At 40.6% G+C, this 20,316-nt stretch overlaps 1 protein-coding gene across 2 annotated transcripts; it reads right to left on the bottom strand.

Moving 5' to 3' along the window:
- Positions 1 to 185: 185 nt before the first annotated feature.
- LOC111585833 (diencephalon/mesencephalon homeobox protein 1-A-like) lies at positions 186 to 7,329 on the bottom strand. 2 transcript variants are annotated; one of them, XM_055014601.1, is made up of 5 exons: positions 7,105 to 7,329; positions 5,059 to 5,301; positions 4,485 to 4,663; positions 3,242 to 3,713; positions 186 to 1,933 (listed from the first exon to the last, which is right to left on the bottom strand). In XM_055014601.1, the coding sequence occupies exons 2-5, from the start codon at positions 5,210 to 5,212 to the stop codon at positions 1,515 to 1,517; spliced, it is 1,224 nt and encodes a 407-aa protein (XP_054870576.1). In that variant the 5' UTR covers positions 5,213 to 5,301; positions 7,105 to 7,329; the 3' UTR covers positions 186 to 1,514. The 2 variants fall into 2 exon arrangements, with proteins under 2 accessions (XP_054870576.1, XP_023151215.2); XM_023295447.3 differs by having other exon boundaries at positions 5,059 to 5,225; positions 7,105 to 7,328.
- Between the last annotated feature and the right edge of the window lie 12,987 nt (positions 7,330 to 20,316).

Below are 20,316 nucleotides of genomic sequence, written 5' to 3'. Positions count from 1 at the left end.
GCCATTTCTAAAGAAATCCTTGCTTTTTCACTCATTCTTGGTACTTTCTGCATTGCTTTTCCTCTGATGTGATGATTTCTCAACTCCCTTTTTAATTATGTTCCTATTTGTTTTGGAAAAAGGCAATGTAAGTCTATACTAACACTTTTACACTCTACTTCATCCAACAACACTGTAAACACAAGTCATTCTTACGTGTGATTTATTCCCTTGCATTAAACAGATAAATTACTCACATTTAAAACAATTGAGGAATACATGTCTTGGTTCTGTACAGTGATATAATACATAGAGAACTGGCCTGTGCATTTTTTTTCTGCTGAAGCCACTGGCTCAGGAAAAGCTCAATCTGGCACCCGAGTTAACAAAAATACATGTCGGCTGGGGCTTGTATTTATTTGTCAGTGTGCTTAATCTGCAGATTCTCTCCTTATTTTGTTCCTGTTGTTAGGTCCTTTGCATTAAAGCCACATTCAGGAAAAGAAAGAATGTTTTTTTTCAATCCTTTACACAAAAGGAGGCATGAAGTTAACTCTTTAACCAGGCAGATGGAGGCGAACACTGAAGGATATTTACAATGCTCAGTGGATTCTATCAGGCTGCAATTTTAAACAAGGAGAGTCATCTATCGTCTGCAAAGAAAAGTGTTGTTGGCTGGGGGATTATATCAACCGATCTGAGCTTCATTTCTGACATCAGATCCTAAATCAACAACTGAGCTGTGCGGCTGTAAGCCATGCTTCACAGGAGTGCATGCATGCATAGTTCAGGGGTTCTTGTGAGATTATAGGATATTTTAATATTTCATATATGTCCAGGAATGACACTTTCTTTGCTGAATTCACAGAAGAGGCTGAAATCATGGTGAGCAACAAGCATTAGAAGAACTGGCTGATGCTGTCAACCAAGTGGAGTCAAGCAAGTCCAACAGGAAAACTGTACTGCTCAGTCACAACTGCAGTCCAGGTGGAGTTTTTTTGTTCATTAAGTCCACTGAGTTCTTGCCATTATCTTATTTTGTGTTAAGTCCATCCAGCTGAGATGTTCTTCATGTTTTGGTTTGCTTCCAGCAGTGAGCTGCATGCCCATGTGAGGTGATGGAGAACATGTGAGCCCCAAGCTGAGGTAAGTGACTGCTCTAAAGCACGTTTTCTGGTCTTCATGCCTTTAAATCTGTTTTTGTTTTTTTGTGCTTTTTGTTTTTCTGCTCTGGTTTAGAAATCGGATTCGTTTGATTGAAACTGCAAACAAAACATTCTGACCAGTTCAATTAAATGATGAGAGCACAAATTTAAAATGTGGACAAATTATCAGACAGTTAAATGGGTAGAAAAAAATCTCGAGATCAAATTGGAGATATTTCTGATAAGTTTTTCGATGTGCGTCACATTTGTGGATGGTTACACAAAGTTGTTGTGCAGGTTTTAGTGGACCAGAGTGGCCTCCTGTAGATGGAAGCTGTGATTCGTAGCTCCGTCTCTGCCTTAGAGGCCCGGCACGTAGAATAAGCAGCTTTAGTTGGGGAGCGTGTCCAGTCCCAGCGAGGCTGCATGCTGCTTGGCCCTCAGACGGAGGTTTTCGATGCTGGTGGTCTTGCTGTTGAGGCTTCCCGGAAGGCTGCCTGGTGCCGCCTGCAGCAGCGGGCTGTTCCAGACCTGCTGGGCCTGCGACAGCGTCTGGTAGTAGGACTGGCAGGGTAGCGAGCCCAGCGGGGAAGGCATGTTGACGTTCATGCCCAGGTAGGGCAGGGAGGACGGCGTGCCCATGTCGAAGGACGGGTAGTGCACCAGGTTGTTGGTGGCGGCCATGTGCTGCCGAAACTGCTCCTGCAGCCGGAAGAGGCTGAGAGGGGACGAGGCATACGAATTACTCTGAGCTAAACCGCTGGTGACGCTGCTGGAGGACGGCAAAGCTGGAGAGCTGAGGGGGGAATCTGACAGACAGAAAGAGAGGATTTAGTACACTGTAAAACATCATAGAGGAATTTAGTCAAATCAACTCAGCTTTTCTAGCTTACCTAATATAAATGCATTGCTCATTCATAGCTAATTGAACTTAAAACATTAATTTCTTTTATTTTCAGAACACTTCAGTACTTAGAAACAGGAGTTCTTTAAACTAATTCTCTCAGTTCATTAAATTAAGTTTATGAGAAAAAATACACTGTAAAAAGGTGTTTTTGAGCTGTAGTTAAAGTATTGTTTCAATTCAATTTCACTGAACTTTCTGCTTTGGTGAGGGCAGTTTCTTTAGTAGATTCTATCAACTTGAAGTTACACCTTGTACCTTTAAACTGGTATTGTAAAATCAGCAAAAGTGCAAGAATTAGATGTACTGCTGTTTTGTCATTGTGCGTCTCATGGTTCTTCAAAGTTTTCACTTCATTTAGTAGGACTACAGCTTACAAAAAGGAAAGAATGGCACGCTTAATGAGAAAATCATGTTTTGCATTTTATGTTTAGGTAAAAAAAAAGAGAGCACTTTAAATTGAAAAGTGAGTTGCAGCAATGCTAATTTTAGATAAATATGAGGACTTAAGTAGATCTAACTTAAACCAGCGACATTAATGTTGCTTATCAACTTAATTTGGATAAACTTAATTTATTTGTGTTACCAAAAGGAGCAATTCATTTGAGTTTATCCAACAATTATCTTTTTTTCAGTGTAGTGTGTGAGCGAACTTCACAGGATGTATTGTTGGAGAGTTAAAACTCTTGTTTTTTGTAGTTTACGGAAACACACAATGGAAATTTGGTGTTGCTAAATTGAATTCTAGTTGTTTCTTTCCATAATAATTAAAGCAGTTTTAACAATGACAAAAGTTAGAAATGAATTGTTTGTACTGACTCTGGTCGAAAATACCAAAAAAGTTCTCAATGTAAAATGGAGAAAGAAAATCTCAAAATACATGTAAAAGGAACGCAACTCTGTCTGCAACTGTTCTCTATGTGGCTATAGTTGATTTGACTTAGTATCTTAAGTTTCTTGAAATTGTTTTCTCAAGTTCAGCTAGTTTGACATTTTTGTAATTCATAAATTAACTGATTAATCAACCCAACTCACATTTTTAGGCTGCAGGGGAATGAACTTGAATGAAGTTAAAATGTGAATGTTTGGCCACATGTGGATCTGCCTGCTGTGGATTTTTTTGTCCACCAATTTTGCAAAAATATCTTGTGATTACATTCTAAAATGCAGCATAAAATTAGACACCATAGAAGAATAAAGTGGCTGTTTTTACCTGGCATGGGGCTCAGCCGTTTGCAGGACGGGGAGCTGCCTCCTGCCGGTGCTCCTCCTTCCCCCTCCGTCTCCTCCCTGAGCTTCACCCTCGCCTCCCCCCTCATCTCGTCCTCCTCCCTGTCAGCGTTATCTTCGGCTGCTGACTCGCTGTCTGACGGCTCAGGGGAGGTGACGTTCACCTCCACGCTCATCTCACCGGGCTGAGGCCGTGATGCTGCTGCTGCTGCTGCCGCCAGCCTCTCTGGCTCTGAGTGACAGGATGAAGAGGAGGACGGAGGAGGCGGGGTTTGGGCCTCCGGTACCAGGGTGGTGGTGGAGGTGGAGGTGGAGGTGGAGGTGCTGAGGTCAGTCTTTGAATCCTCTGTGGAGCCTTCAGCAGCTCCGGATGCTTCTTTCTGTTTCTGGAGCTGCTCCTTCTGCAGGCTGCGCTGCTTCTTGCGAAACTTGGCCCGACGGTTCTTAAACCAAACCTGGCAGAAGAAAAAACAGATTAATGCTAAGATAGAAGAAGATTTTATCACTTTTGATCATACAAGAATAAAGCAAGAACCAAGATAAGATAAGCCTTTATTTTTCACATAGTGGGAAAATTAGCACTTTTACAGCAGCAAATAAATAAAATAAACAAAAACATACATAAAGACTGTGATTCTAAAAATAGTACTTGTATGTATTTTGGTTTATTTTTTAAATTTTTATACCGATATTCTTTACATGATGCTAATGCAAGATTAATTAAGGCTCTTATTTTATCTTACCACAACATTGGTTTACATTTCCTACAAGTTCTAATAGCTTTTAAAAAGAAAACATGTTAAAAGAACTTTTTAAGGATATTTATCATTTCAAATAATGTTCCTATGAGGTTAAAGGTCAACTAAAACAGAATGTTTTAATATTCAGACAATGTTGTCAGATTATGATAACAAAAGAAGAACAATCCAACATTCAAAAGGTGTTTTCCAGATTCCAGAGGCCTCAAAACACAAAATTAGTTTTCCTGTAATCTGATATATATACAAAGGTAGAATGTTTTGCCTGCAGTATTCTGAGAATGTTCTGGGGATGTTGCTGTTGAAAACTTCCCCACAATGTTACACTTTTATGCTCCATTTTAGAGGAACAATCCAAACAATCCTTCTGAAAACATCACCAGAACTTTCTCAAAATGTTTCTAGAAAGAACCTAAATCTGAGCAGGGAAACTGAGGGTGCATCAGGGAATTCTTTATTTTCTTTTACCTGCACTCGGGCTTCAGGCAGATTGGTGCACATGGCCAGGCGTTCTCGCATCACCACGTCGGGGTAGTGGGTCTTCTGGAAGGTCTTCTCCAGAGCTTCCAGCTGCTGGGCCGTGAAGGCCGTCCGACTGCGCCGCTGCTTTCGGTGCTGGGAGCCATAACGGGCCTCAAGGATAATGTCTTGAAATGTGCAGCCGTTGAGAAACAAGAAACACGACCAGTTTAACTTAAGGCGCAGGCTGATGGTCGGGGGAGAATTCAGTAGTACAGAAATTCCAAACTACCGGCACCTTCCTAAAGTAATGGCCTAAGTCATTTTTTGACAAAAGTTATTGTTTTGCGTAAATCATCTCCTCACGATGCTGGCCATCTCTGGTAGTATAATGGCCTATAGGTCAAGGTTCAGTGTGATGTGGTTCAGTTTTTTGTATATTCTGCAAAACCTGAAAAATAGGCCAATGTTTTTAGAGGGTGTCGAAATTCATTTTTTACAGTTTGAACGTGCATCTGTTGCAGCAGAGGCAGGATGAAGTGCAGTGAAGAGTTTAGAAGCAAAATGAGCAACTGATTCTTACCAGCCAGTCTCTCTGCCAGGGTGAGGGCATGAACCGAGGGCCTGTAGTCCGGGGCGTGCTGCGCCTGCTGCGCCGCCTGCTGGTGGAGGTTGTACATGGCGCTCAGGGAGTTCATGGCGTGCAGAGAGTAACCGTTCACCCCGTAGTGCTGCATGACCGGCGGCTGTCTGCACACAGGACAGGCTGCTGTCACAGTCAGGCCTTCTTTAACTCAACACGCCAACTTGTTTTCTACTTGTAGAGCTTTTAAAAAACACAAAACCTTGAATAAAGGTGGCGTTTTTATTGTTTATAGTGCCTGGACAAATTGAAATGGCAACAGGTGAAATGCAAGCATCAGAGAAAAATAAATGCATCTGGAAAACGACTTGTGATGATTTCAAAATGTTCGAGAAATTAAAAGAACTTTAAAGTGTGTTAAGCATTTAATTAATACTAAAAAATAAAAGGAAATAAAAGAAGAAACGAGGATTTTCCCACATGAATTTAACTGTCAAAAAGGAGAAAAACATATCTTGTTTTTAAACTGTAAATATAAAAATACAATAGAATAAAAAGCTAGAATTTGATGAAAACTGTTATGAAATAATAACTGTTTTATAATTTATAGCACAGCACTTTGAAATTTTACAGGTTTGGTTTGTCTTAAGAAAATGAAACTGATCCAAAATAATTTGTCGAACGAGTTCAGCAGTTTTTTTAAAGCAATATATTTATCTCTTTATTGCTAAAAAAAATTAAGCATATATTTACTACAGAATTGAATAAATAACATATTGTTGCATTGTTTTTTCCCCTTTTTGCATTCTGGGATTATTTTGTGGCCTTTTGTTGTTATTTTAACGTTAAAATTCGTGCTTTTAATTTGTAGCTGAATTGTGATATTCTCTTCCTGCATAATATTTATTGTTATGATATTAATAATAACTACATTAGTAAATTATTCATTGGGCAGGTAAAAAGTAATGATATGAAAGAAAAAAACAAGTGTTCCAGTGAAATTAATTCTCACTATTTTTATTTAATTGTCTACATTTAAATGTAATTTTCAGCCTTTTTAATTTCACAGTTTATTATCATTATTACTATTAATTTCTGTGAGTTTCTTGGCTGTGGAGGTTAAACGCAGTCAGACCTCCGGAGGCAGAAGGTGACGAGAAAACATTTCCTTTGCTGCGTGGGAGTGGAGTTGGGAGGTTGGCTGCTTGGTTTGGGGGGAAGCTGCCCTTTTTATCTCAATCTGCGGCGGGTCTCAGGTCAGCTGGAGACGCCCGGAGGCTTGACGGAGACGTGTGGCAGGTCTGCGGTGAAATATGCGGCGGATCCCCAGTTGGGCTCCAGTTTAATGTGGCCGCTAATAGCTTCCAACTATCCGAGGCTGTTCACTCATCAGCAGGCCTGACGCGTTTTCACGCCACCGTGCGCGCGTGTGAGAAGAAAACCAATGAAACTATAATTATTTTTTCATGTCACTATTTATTTGCGTTATTAATTTTAATATGGAATCCTGTAACCTTTTTTATTGTTCAAACAGTTTAAAAAATCTACATAAAATGCTCATTTTTTCCCGGGACAATGTCACGACGCCTTGGGCTGTGATTTAAGCCTAATTATGCTAATTGCTGTGGATTTATGAGTTCTACAGCGTTTGCTAAAGACTGCCTTGGGGCCGGAGCTCTGTCAAGTCACCAAGATACAGAAAATGAACGGGAATAATTAACCTGATCTCAATTAACAACGTGCGTGAAGTTGGAGACAAACAACCGAGAAATCGCTTATAAAATACATATTAAATCCCCCAAAAGCCTGTCAGCGCAATAAGAGATGCGATCTTGGGAAATTTGAAGACTTAATTAGTTCACTTTAAGCATTTTAATTTTTTTTTGCCGGTGTCACTTTATTTCACTTTTGGAACCATTTTTTCAAAGTGTGGAAGTCGATAAAGCGCATTAAAGGCAAACACACCAATCAGATATGCGCAAAAAAATCTATTTGCTCTTTTAAAAATACTTATTAGATCATCAGAATCTCTTCCAAACGTCTTACCTTCTCTCCTCTGTGTGACCAGAAGCCAAATATCTCCTTTAATATTTGCTTTTTCCCCTCAAATCTTCTGCTCCAAAATCCGCAGACGGTTGGTCATGTGTTTGTTTCAAATAGTTTCACTTCATTGGTGTTGCTCGTTATCCTGACAGTATTCCGTGCGTCTCTGCGCCCTGTGCGCTCCGGCTCGCCTCTGTCTGGTTGCGTGGAGGGCTCCGAGCTGCCATCTCTCGGCCTTTAAAGCGCACCGGGTGGGGTCACCGGGACGCACCGACGCTCCGTCTCTGTGCCAATCACGGCGCTTTCCCTTCCTTCCCCTCCACAGCTCCACTCCTCCCTCCTCCTCCTCCTCCAGACTCCTCACTTCACGGATAAACGCTGCGTCCGAGCTGGCCACATCAGATGTTATACATTTAAAAATGAACATGCATGACAGACATTATTTTAATCATCTTATTCAGCTCATCATTCGCATTTTTAGACACTATAATTGTGATAATGTCTGTTATTTGTTTAATTAAGGACCTTAATACAAATGATCTGAACACTTTAAAACTGCTTTTACGCACAACTCGACATAAAATAAATAGAAAATATTAATTGTGTTGCAGTTGGCGCTGAATTTAGTTTTAATGTTTATGCAGGGTGAACTTCAGTCGTATGTGCTGCTAAATAAGACTTAAAGTCAATTTTCTAAGAGACATTGCACTTATTTTTGGCCTCAAAAATACCTTTAATTACATTTAACTTTATTAGTTTCAAGTTGCTGAAACCAAGCAATTAAATCAAGCCATTAAACACTTTATAAACACTTAAAACATGATTTGTTTGCCATATGGTGTTGCTTTTTGGATTGATTTTAGGTTCAAGCAATATTAATTATAATAAATCTGAGAGTAAATATTTGCTTCTTCAGCAAAGCAAACTCATTAAAATGCTTGATTTCAGCCACAAAACGAAAGAAATAAAAAAGCTCCATCACACCGGTCTTAATTAAATCATATACAAATAGTAAGCAGTGGCCTCTTCCTGTTCTCTTGCAGTGACTTGAGCACGGCGACTTTCGGGTTAATTCCTGAGCTTTAATTTTATTTTCCTGCTGCCTCGGTGCGTGTTTTTCGGAGGGAAGTGCAGCTGAGATGGAGGGATGCGGGCTGGGCTGCTGCCTCCAGCAGCTCCGCGGCCCCGAGGGATTTAGGTTAGGATTGGGGTAGACAAGACGCCATTTCACCCTCCAAAAAATGTCTTAAAATGACTGCTGGTAAGAGGATTAAAACAATAATGCCCCTCTCTTCTTCTTCAAGGTTTTTAGAAAAGATTTCTTCTTCCGAGGAAAAACCGTTTAGGCTGGAATTAAGGGCAGCGAAAGTAGCCTTTTAATGTAAAGCTTGCATATTTTGTTGAATTTTCTCTGAGACTGAGAGGGAAGCAGGAGGAGGTGGAGGGGAGTCAAATCCTAAATTTGATCTTTGGTCACATTCATTCCCAGAACTTTAGACTCCTGAATAAAAACTGTGCGACAAGAAAAAAAGTGCTGCTTTAAAGTTAATTTATGGAGCTGCAGTTTCATTTCATCCCGGAAAATGCACAAGCAGCCAAACTACATGAACATTTTGCAGCAACAAGTGGCTTTCAATGTTTAGCCTGTTGTTATTACTCAAAAAGTTAATGAAAATATAAAATAATTCTTCATTATTATTTATCTGAGGTAATGTTTTTGTGCCAGTGTAGCTGCAGAGCATATTGGGCCCAGAGGAAAAGAAGGGGGAAAAATCGGATTAACTTGTGAACCGATGGAAATAAGAACTTAAACTGGAGGTAAATCTGTCCAGTGTCTCTTTGTGGGAACCGTTTCTAAAGCAATTAAAGCGAGAAGGAATTCCTCTCAGCTGCTCTTCCTCAAATCAGCTTTTATTCGGGGCGTAATGCGGGCTAATGTCCAGCACGACCGAGCCCAGGTTTAATGTTGGTGTCAGGAGGCCTGCTGTCAGACTGATGTTAGAGCAGAGAGCTGCAGGGAGCTGCAGGGACGCTGGACAGCACAACCACAGGAATGCACAGCTGGTTTCTAATTTATACAGTTAAATTTAGACAAATTATGCACATTAGAATAAAGCTTTGTGAGGATTCTTTCAAAAAAAAAATGCACTGAATGGTTCTTATTTAAAACAAAAAAACTGTCACAGCAGCAGTTTTCCTACACTTGCACAAATCTGAATATCTAAGAACAGTGCAGAAAAGGTTATGTACAGAAAAAAATTGTATTAAAACACGTGTGTAATATTTATAATGCAGAGAAAGTCCAGATCTGCTCATATGAACTGAGATAATGTTGAATATAGAAAATAGAGCAAGCAGGCATGTGGAGAAGGAAATATGCAATGTTTTTGTGCAAAGGTAATGATGCGTAAAATATTCTAGCCAAGCGGTTCTTCAAGCATCTTGGAGAACTTAATTCTTCAATGTATGTTCATGTATATCCTGCATGATGTTCTTCTGGGTCCAAACCATCTGTTGCAGGACTCCTTGAGGATGAAGATTCAGGATTCTGGCTGCAGGCTTGGAGTTTATTTCCTGCTGCAGAATGTAGACAAAACTGAAAGCCAGCTAAAAGTGCAGAGAACCTTTGCATCATAGTGTACAAATAGCTGCATTTTCAGGTTAAATTCTTATACAAAGTCTCTAATTCATCTTGCAGAATTCATCAACAGACATAATCCTGTTCTATTCTGTTTGCTATTTGTTTTAAAGTTATTAAATCCACTCCATAAGTTTGATGAACATTTACTACAATGCTGACCTTTGCACAAAAACATTGCACATCTGTTTTTTGTTTTTTTTACAGTTTCTTGTATTTCATACGAATCAGCATCAGTTCATAGCAGAGCTGAAGTTTATCTGCCCCATAAATATTGCAAATGCTTTTTAGACAGACTTTTTCTATGCAGAAACTTTTTGCACTGTTTTTGCATATTCACATGAGTTACCTCAGTGATACATGTGTCTGAGGGAGTGTATTTTCTTTCAATAAGTTAGCACAGCGGCAGGTAGAGGCACAGAGAATTAAGAATTCCATTGCTCTGGTAACTTTTTATTGCTGCATATGACAATAAATCCTTTGAATCACTCTCACTTTATGCCAGATTTCATTCCAGGAAAGTTAATGCATGCAAAAATTGATCAATTTGTGCATATTTGAGGAACATCTTCTTGAAATTCTGTTTTTAAAAGGAGTAGAAATGTGTAAATGTGAAGATACAACATATATTGACAAAAATTTAGCAGAACTCTAAGTCTGTTATTATGTTGTGGGACTTTAATCTCAGTTTTGAATGTGATTCTTCACTTGAACTGCAAATATCTATGATTTTCATCATCAGTTAATTGAATTCTTATTATGTTATTGTTGTTAATACGTAGATTTATTAATCTGTGGTCTATAAAATGTCTGAAGATAGTGAAAAACTGCCTCCAGCATCTCACTTTTTCTGAAACCCAGAGATGATCAGTTTACGGTGATACAAAACCAAGACAGCAGACCGAAGAAGCACATTTTCTTGATTAAACACTTGGTTCATCACTGCAGTTCTTGTGACTTCAAAAGAAGCAAACGGTGGTTCCAGATGTTTCATTTTGCAGAGCTGCATTGGTGGTTGTGAGGCCTGATCATGATGATTATCCCAAGGCAGGCCTCAGTTTACTCATCTTTATTTACCGCTTTCCACATCCCACTCCTCATCCTGATCACCCTCCAGATCTTCAGCATCGCTCACTCCAGGCTAACTTTCTAAACCCCAAATTCATCTCAGATTTCCATGGATTTCGTCGGCACACTCATTGTTCTCTGCACTCTGGCTGCATTCAGGCTTTATCATGTTAAAGCCTCTCCTCAGATCTGAGTTATCGTCTCTGCTCTCAATCATCCTCCCGCTTCAAAACTTCATCCCTGCATCAGGACTTTGGCAGCCAGAATCAACGCTCAGCCGAGGAAGCTGCAGCGATTTATAAATCATCTTCAGTTTTTAATCAGGTTTATAACGCATGAACGTTTGTAATTTTGCTCCTCCAATGGCTCCCTGTATCTGCGAATGGCATTTTACATCAACGCCAGGAAAAAGTTGATGCCTTCAGCCTTCAGAGCCCATTAACTTTTATCATTAGGTTTCCTTTAACTTCATGAATATATTAGGTTTCAAACCGGCTGCTCCGGCCGGCACATGCTCTTAGTCAAGGTTAGCTTGTGCTCATTTAGGTGAAATTAATCATTTTGATGCATGGTTTAGAATTGACTGCTTCCATGGGACTTGTGTGACTGGAGTAACAAAGCAACTTGCCATTAGCAATCCTCTGGCTGTGTCTTAGTTCAGTGTTCACCTTTAACACTGTCCTCATATGTGTTGGACACGTGATTCAAATGGACAAATCTCCAACTCTGGAGCATTTTTTTGACTCATCTGTCACTTAACTTCATGTCAGAGGGCAGGATTACCCAAACTCTATTCAAATGCTCAACAGCTCCTATCATATTCACACCATTAACTGGTATTTTATGTATTAAAAACACAAAAGTCAGACATGCACCACAATCTATGTGACAAAAGGAGAAGTCAGAGATTTATAAATAAGATTTCTAAGTTCCTTACTTTTGGTATTACACTAAACTCTCTAGAGACTTGAAACAGCATCAACTATCTTTTCATTGCAGCAAATCAGTTAAAAGAATCACTCGTTTGCTGCTAATGTTGTTAGCTGCTGTTTGGTGCCGAGTAGGAAGCATATACTGGGTTTCTAGTGACTGTTTGTTTCAGCCACTTGGGGCCTGCATTATAAGCTGTTAACACACAACTAATATGTTAATATTACCTTTATAAAGTTGCGTTGAATACGTTAGCAAACAGTTATCTATGTAGATATATAGCAACACAATTGTCCATTTGAAGTTGTTTTTAGCTCCATTTTAGTCTCTACCACTGCTAAAGAAAGAAATCTGCCTTTTTAGCTGCTAAATGCTCCACTAATTTCAAAAGATGGTTGCTAACACTGTCGGTCTTCTCTTTGGTGCTGAACAGGTAGCATACAGTGGCTTTATCAGACCTACAAACAATCCTTTTCACAGCATGCACAGTCATGAAATCGATCCAAAATATAAAAATATAATATTCGAAACAGATGTAGAAGAGTATTGTGTGCATTAAACTCAATGGACAGTCAAACCCAATGCCTACATTACCTATAGAACAAGAGCTCAGTTAGATTTGGACGTGTTTTATTAGCAGCTAATGTAGCTTCAAGTTTCTACCTTTAAGTCAAGATGAGCAGCAATCTAATAAAAGGTCTCTGTAACCCAAGATTCCATTTTCAATTCAATTCAATTCAATTTTATTTATATAGCACCAATTACAGTCAAATTGTCTCGAGACGCTTTACAGAACCCATATGCCTGACCCCCAGAGCAAGCCAAAAGGCGACAGTGGCAGGAAAACACCCTTTTAACAGGGAAAAAAACCTCGAGCAGAACCCGGCTCTAATGTGGGGGGACCCATCTGTTGCTGGCCGGGTGGGTTGAGAGGGACAGAAGAGGTAGAGAGGTAGAGGTAGAGGGATACAGATAGAGGGATAGAGGTAGAGGGTTACAGTTGGTGGGAGAACCACCACAGATCTGAAGCATCCAGCTCTGGGACCAGGGACACTCAGAGAAAGGACACAGAAAGAAACAGCGTGAATGTAATGCAATAATGGTATATATAGTAAATACATAGGTAGTTAGAGAAGGGCTCAGTGCATCAAGAGAGGTTCCCCAGCAGTCTAGGCCTATAGCAGCATAACTAGGGGCAAACTAAAGGGACGTCAAGAGGGGAAGTCAGTTGTGCAAATGAAAACACCAGCTCACCCCGTCAGGGTCACCCAGTCAGCCCTAACTATAAGCTTTGTCGAAAAGGAAGGTTTTAAGCCTGGTCTTAAAAGTAGAGAGGGTGTCCGCCTCCCGACTTTTCATTGACATTACATTAATCAAGTGTCTTTCTTACACTCAACATTTGTGAAGAGACTTTCATGTGTAAAATCAACAGAGTTCCCCTTTAAATATGTATATAAAACTTTCCACACATTGGTAGAAACCGGTGAGGAGCACAGAGATTTTAATCACTGGAATAGAGACACAGTTATTCTCCACATGTGAGGCTGATCACAAGTTGTTCGCTCCATTGTCTGTCCTTGTATGATCGTGTCGATGAAGCGCTCCATGCAGCAGCCAGGGCCGCTCCCTCTGAACGGTTTCTCTGGCAGACTTGACATATCGAGGTTGGCAGGTTTGTTTCCTCCCTCTTTCTCAGAGCCGGTCTTTGGTTGTGCCCCTCAGGCTGCGGCCCAGCACAAGGGTTCCTATTGTCAGGGCCTAATCCAGGGGCTACACAGCTTTAGCAACATGGTGGGATAAAAGCCCATCAAACCACTGCTTTATGGGGGCAAATCTTTCCTAATCCCTCGCTTTATCTAAACAAAAGGAGAGAAACAAGAGGATAGAAAGAAATTGTGCAGACACAGGGTAAGACCGGGAGCTAAGATGCAAAGAAGTAGTTTCACTGGAGAAGCTAACCATTTTTGACAGGCTTTCACTAAAGGATTGACAAAAAACGGACACCAGGATTCCAGAAAGGGCTGTACAGGGTCCTTTTTCCTTTTTCTAAAGTTAAGCTTTAAGATCCTTGGAGGGATATGTTGAAATTAGGGAGATTAAATTCAAAAACCTGAACTATTAAGAGCACTTGGCAGGGGGCACCTGTCAGTTTGGGATGCTCTAAAAAAACTTGTCCTGGTTTACTCGGTTGATGTAAACAAGCGACGACTGTGTGATCTTGAACCTATTGTTTGCTCCTTTTCTCCGACTGGGAAAAAAGGGAGTATGGGAATTTCTCTATCCTGCCTCACACACTGCTTAGTAATGTGCTCCATCACGCCGATTGGGTGACCTCGACCTGAGTCCAAACCATGAAACATTTACTTACTTTCAAGGAAATCGTCATTTTTTAATTTAATGTGTGGGGATTCTTCAAAAGGCACTAGATGACAGCAACAACTTTTTGTTATAAGTCGGGTTTTGAGGCTCCTTTGTTTGAACAGACCACCCTTGTAAATCAGGAGAACTCACATGTTCTGTGTGTTCATGTATATATATATATATATATATATATATATATATATATATATATATATATATATATATATATATATATGTGTGTGTGTGTGTGTGTGTGTGTGTGTGTGTGTGTGTGTGTGTGTGTGTGTGTGTGTGTGTGTGTCAGAGACAAATCCCCTGACCCCATTTCATGTCTGCTTCCAGTTCCAATTTCTATCTTTGCTCTGTGGCAACTCGCTTTCGAATCCCAAGTGTCACATCTGCAAATGACTCTGTGAGTTAGAGGCTCCATTTTCTGCCATAGCCCAGATGCTCCACAAGAGGACCATTTGGAGCCCAGCGGTCAGAAAGCTGAGCAGAGATTGAGAGCAAGCCGTTTCTGGCTCTATGTACATAAACCACCACAGCCGGGGGGCTTTCAGTGTCTCACTCAGCCTCTCAGGTATACGAACAGAAACATGGTGACATACATAATTCACTACCTGCCAGTAAATACACTGCCCTCATCCACACACACACACACACACACACACACACACACACACACACACACACACACACACACACACACACACACACACACACACACACACACACACACACACACACACACACACACACACACACACACACACAGGCTTTTGAAATGTAATGCGCACCACAAACTAATCTGACTCTCTTGCATCATATTCTTCATTTATCTGACTGCACGCCCCCTGCTGGCCTGTGTCGATGCCTCTTGAATGGGGTAATTAAGAGATAATAGGCTGGGGATGTTCATCAGGGACTGAGTGATTAGTGATTCATTACATGAGCTTAGAATGAGGAGGGAAGTGGCTGGTCTTGGGTGGGTGGGTGGCATGGGTGGGAATGCTGGAACAGCCTGACAAATTGCCAGTGGATTTATCCAGAGTAATTAACTATCACCCAGGGAAGGAGCTGGGACTGAGGATATCAGTAACCTGCAGTCGAGTCCCACAGTCATCACACAGACTCTGGTTTTCTTTGCAAAAACTCCCTCACAGTCACCTCTTGAGTTCATAAATAAATGTACTGTATCTTGCTGAGGTCATTTCCCCTTTCCTTGAGTAGTCCATCTCCTACAGAAGTTTCAGCTATTGCTTTAAGTGTCAATGCTACATTTACTGAGTGGGTGTTATCCATTTGAGATGAGTGCATGGAAAGAAAAAACAATGCCTTAATGGCCCACTGAGGATTCTACCAGTGAAGAAAATTGATCTCCTCACAGTGGATAAATGATCTATCAGTAAAACATTGGAATAAAAAAGTACATGACCAATGGCAGAACCAAATACTGTATTTACAGTTTTGTTTTACATTGAAAAAAATCATATCTTGTATCAGTAGAACCTCTTGCACAGCGAATGTGTAACTCCGCCTCCTTCAAATTGTATGATGGTGCCTATGAAATGTATTCACCCCAGCTACTAAATACAACGCATCCTTGCAAACACACCATCCCCATCATGAAGCATGGTGGTCACGACATCATGATGTGAAGCATGGTGGAGGCATCATCATGTTGAAGGGATGCTTCTTGGCAGCAGTCCCTGGAAGGCTTGTAAAGGTAGAGGGTAAAATGAATGCAGCAAAGTATAGAGAAATCCTCAAGCAAAACCTCATGCAATCTGCAAGAGAATTGTGACTTGGAAGACAATTTGTTTTCCTGCCAGACAGTGACTGGAATTACACAACCACAGCGAGACAGAAATGTTTTAAACACAATATGGTGCATGCTTTTGAGTTTCCAAGTCAGAACCCAGACCTCAATCCAATTGAGAATTTGTGTCCTCACTTGAAAAGGGCTATTCACTCACTATCCCACTGCAACCTGGCAGAGTTTTGAACAGTTTAGCAAAGAAGAATGAGGTAAAATTGTCATGTCCAGATGTGCAAGCCTTATTCAGACCTTTCCACACAGGATCAATGCTGCAATTTCAGCCAAAGGTGGATCTACTAAATGCTGACTTGAAGGGGATAAACACTCATTCAGTCACTCATTTTATGTTTCATAATTTGAATTAATTTACATTATTTTGCAGATATCCATTTTCACCTTGACCTGAAATGATCTTTTTTACTTTTCCTATATTCTTGTCAGAAAATCTGAATTAAATTGACCATGACTCAGTGTTGAAAAGCAATAAAAGGGAAAACCTTCCAAGGTGGCTGAATAATTTTTATTGGCACCATATTTATATACTTTATGCTAATTTGCAAATTCTCAACATTCTTAACAAGTGGGGCTGCAAATATATATTCATAATAATCTAAACCTTTCCTCACAATGTAAACTATCAAAACAGTTTATGGTTTTCCTTCTTCTTAATGCTATATTTTCACAATTATTGTATGAATTTGAACTTATGACCGCTGGTTTTTCAAACAGTAAATCAAAAGATTCAGATTCAGATTCAGAAAAAGATTATAGAACTGAAAAGGCTTCAGGTGCATTGAATAGGATGTTGGATTTATGGCACTAAATCATAAAATTCCAATTAGAACTTTTTAAAGCAGATTAAGCAGTATAGCACGGCCTCATTTAGCAGCTTTGAAAGAAATGTTTAGCACTCCAGCCACAGCAGAACAGAAATCAAACTGTAAAATTCAGTGCTTTTCTCCTTTTAAGAATCTTTGCATGGCACAGACAAATGGCTTCCACCCACTATTTGGCTGTCATGATCCTATAAAGTAGGAAAGTCTATATTTCCATCTGCATAGTCCTTCCAAAGCCAGCCTCCCATCAAGGAGTAATCCTCTCTGGTCCATATCAGCCTCTCAAAGCAGTGCACACTTACATGGAGAAGTTGATTTTCTCTGTCTGTTTTATCTGATTTGGAAGCACTTAGAAACCGCTCTAAGTCTTTCCTCGGGGGCGGAGCTTAACCTGTGTGATAACGGCTTTCCCTACAGCGGCTACCTCTCAATATCCAACATCTGTCTATTGTTGTTAAATCTACTTTAGAGCATCTGTCGGTCATCTGGATCCAGACATTTAGTGAATTGAGGCTCATCTGTTGAGCTTAAGTCACTCTTGAGTTGCTCTCCTCTATTAGAGCCTCTAATCAGAATAATGGCTGTCATTCAAACACCTCTAAAGTGCTCCTGTCTCTGATAAATGAGCAGTAATAAGGTGAATAATAACTCTGTCTGTATGTGTGTGGATGCAGGGCATCATTAAGGCTGCAGATTTTGGTTCTTTGAAAGCAACATTTCAATTTATCCATTAAAACTCTTTATTTCAGCAAGAGCACTGGACTTGTTAATGCAAGCTTTTCTCCATTAAGCTTTATTACAGTTTTATGAAATGAACATAAGGGATTGTTTTATTGCTGTTTTGTAATCTGGGTTTATGCCTTGTTCTGCAAAAAGCCTTCTTAGAAAGGCTTTGGCCGGCTGTCAGGCTGCATCCAGCATTAACCCACTGACTGACCGCAGGCTCACAAACCCAACATGACCACTGAAACAGGAGCCACAAACTATTTGGCATCGACAGTGAAAAATCTGTGGCTTGCGGAAGAGGTAACACACAGCATCCTCTGTAACAATCTGTGCAACTGAGGCCATTTATCTTGCACTACTCTTAATTATTGTGTGATAACAATGGGCCAGTAAAGTTGACATAATATTTTACTGGGTTACCTGCAGATCCGCAGCTCTGCTCCCAGCCATTTGGCTCTAATTACAGTCTGGGGGAGACCTCTGCAGAGATGGCAAGCCAGTGTGGAAATAAGTGCTTAAGAAATTACTGTATGAGATGGCCTGGAGGCATCGGGAGCTCTGCAGGGGAGCTGCTAACCTGGATACCTGCACACACAGATCCCACCAATCAGAGATGGACGAGGAACATTCATTGCAACATAAAAGAAGTAGTTGAGGTGAGCAGGCTGGCTGGCTGAAGTGAAAGTGTTTCTATAGTGAAATAAAGAGGGAATAATAATATTAATAACTTTATTTCGATAGCACCTTTCAAAACACACAGTTACAAAGTGCTTTACAGGAAAAACAAGTAAAGCAATTAAAAGTTAAAGAGGATTCAAATCCCTAAAAACACAGTGAAGCCATAAAAATAAAAGCAGCAATAAAGAAAAGGCCACAGGGTAAAAGTGAGTTTTAAGAAGAGATTTGAAAGAGGACACAGAGTTTGCTGGTGTTCCAGAGCTTATGGTCAGAAACAGCAAAGGTTCAGTCTCCTTTAGTGACCAAATGGGATTTAGGAACCTCCAGAGGCTCCATGCCAGTTGATCTCAGGCTGCCGTCAGGCTCATAAGGAGTTCTGGATGTAGGGAGAAGACTGACCATCCAAGGTTTTGAAAACAAAAACTCATGGTCAGTGAAGGGCAGCAATGATGGCGATGGCATTTTGGATTTTTTGTAGTCTTTGAATGTTCCATTTACTAATACTGAAGTAAAGTGCACTGAAATACTCAAGTCTGGAGGAAATAAAAGCATGAAGTGGAGGAGAAAGATCGGATTTTTACTAATTGTGTCAGTTGAGCAAAGTAGGATTGTGCAGCCTTGGTCACCTGTGCATCAAATGATAGCTCCGAATCAAAATAGACACCTAGGTGCCAAAGCAGGCTCTTCACAAACATTTTTCGACATGGCACCCAGACTCTGACACTGTTAGTTCTGGGTCCAGGGGATGCAACGATGATAACTTTCAAGCCATTCAACGGTAGCAGAATTTCAGACATCCAGTTTTTGACTTCGGTTAGGGAGGACAGAATGTACAAAACGTCGCTACTACAAGATTTCAGCGGTACATAGAGTTGAGTGTCGTCGACGTAACAGCGAAAGAAGTGGAACTAAGGAGTCACACAACAGTAGGATCTTGAACTTATTCGTTGCTCCTTTCTCTGACTACAAAAAAAGGGAGTATGGGAATTTCTCTCTCCTGCTTAGAAATGTGCCCCATTATGCTGATTGTCTGACCCTGACCTGTGTCCAAACCATTAGAAATTACTCACTTTCAAGGAAACTCGTGTCACTTTAATTGTGTGGGAATTCTTCAAAAGGCACTAGATGACAGCAACAATGTAGGCTTTTTTTTCTAAACTGGTTTCTGAGACTCCTTCGTTTGAACAGACCAGGATTTTAACACTGCTAGTGCTGGGGTAAGGGGGTGTAATGATAATAACTTCTGTTTTAGAGTCATTCAACTGTAAAAAAAATTTCAGACATCCAGTTTCTGACTTTGGTTAGGCAGGACAGAATGTGCGAAACATCAGTGCTGCTAGGTTTAAGAGGTACATAGAATTGGGTGTTGTCGGTGTAACATAGAAGATGTGAAAATCAACACTAACAGAGTCTTGCTGGGCCCGACTGGCCATGTAAAGACTCAGGCCGTCCTGCCTCCATGAGTGAGAGCTGCAGTCTTCTTGTTAGATAATCCCTCCGGCACACATTGGCAGCAGGAGGGAGGCAGTTAGAGCCTGTTAAAAAAAGCCAGCGTCAATGGATATCTGTGTGTGTTTATCTAATGAGTGCAGATTAGCTGCTTGCTAAGCTGGAACGTAAGAAAAGAAAATACAGCAGGAAAACACATGATTGTGCAGAAATATCTTCTCATGCAGCCACCTTTTCTGTCTAACTAGAACTAGAACACAGAATGTCTAATAATGAGGTCGGCTGTGATGGTTGATGTACATGTGTGTGTCTTGAGTGTGTTTTCTTTGCTTCGGGGTTCATAGACACACTCATACTCTGCAGACGAGCCCTTTGGGAGACTCCACATGAATATGAATGAGGAGGCAACACACAGGGGAGAGCTGGGGAACCTGATGACAGTGCAGGAAAAGGACCAGAGCATCTACGGGGGGATGTATGACTTCCCAGCCCTGCCAATGATATGATAAAGTGGCTGAATTTGAATAAATGTTTGTGTGTGTGTGTATGTGTGTGTGTGTGTGTGTGTGCGCGCGTGTGTGTGTGTGCGTGTGTGTGTGTGTGTGTGTGTGTGTGTGTGTGTGTGTGTGTGTGTGTGAGTGTGTGTGTGTGAGTGTGTGTGTGTGTGTGTGTGTGTGTGTGTGTGTGTGTGTGTGTGTGTGTGTGTGTGT

Source organism: Amphiprion ocellaris, chromosome 2 (genome assembly GCF_022539595.1).
Source record: "Amphiprion ocellaris isolate individual 3 ecotype Okinawa chromosome 2, ASM2253959v1, whole genome shotgun sequence".
In the NCBI taxonomy this organism is placed as follows: Eukaryota; Metazoa; Chordata; class Actinopteri; family Pomacentridae; genus Amphiprion; species Amphiprion ocellaris.
This window is presented reverse-complemented; position numbering and strand designations above follow the sequence as displayed.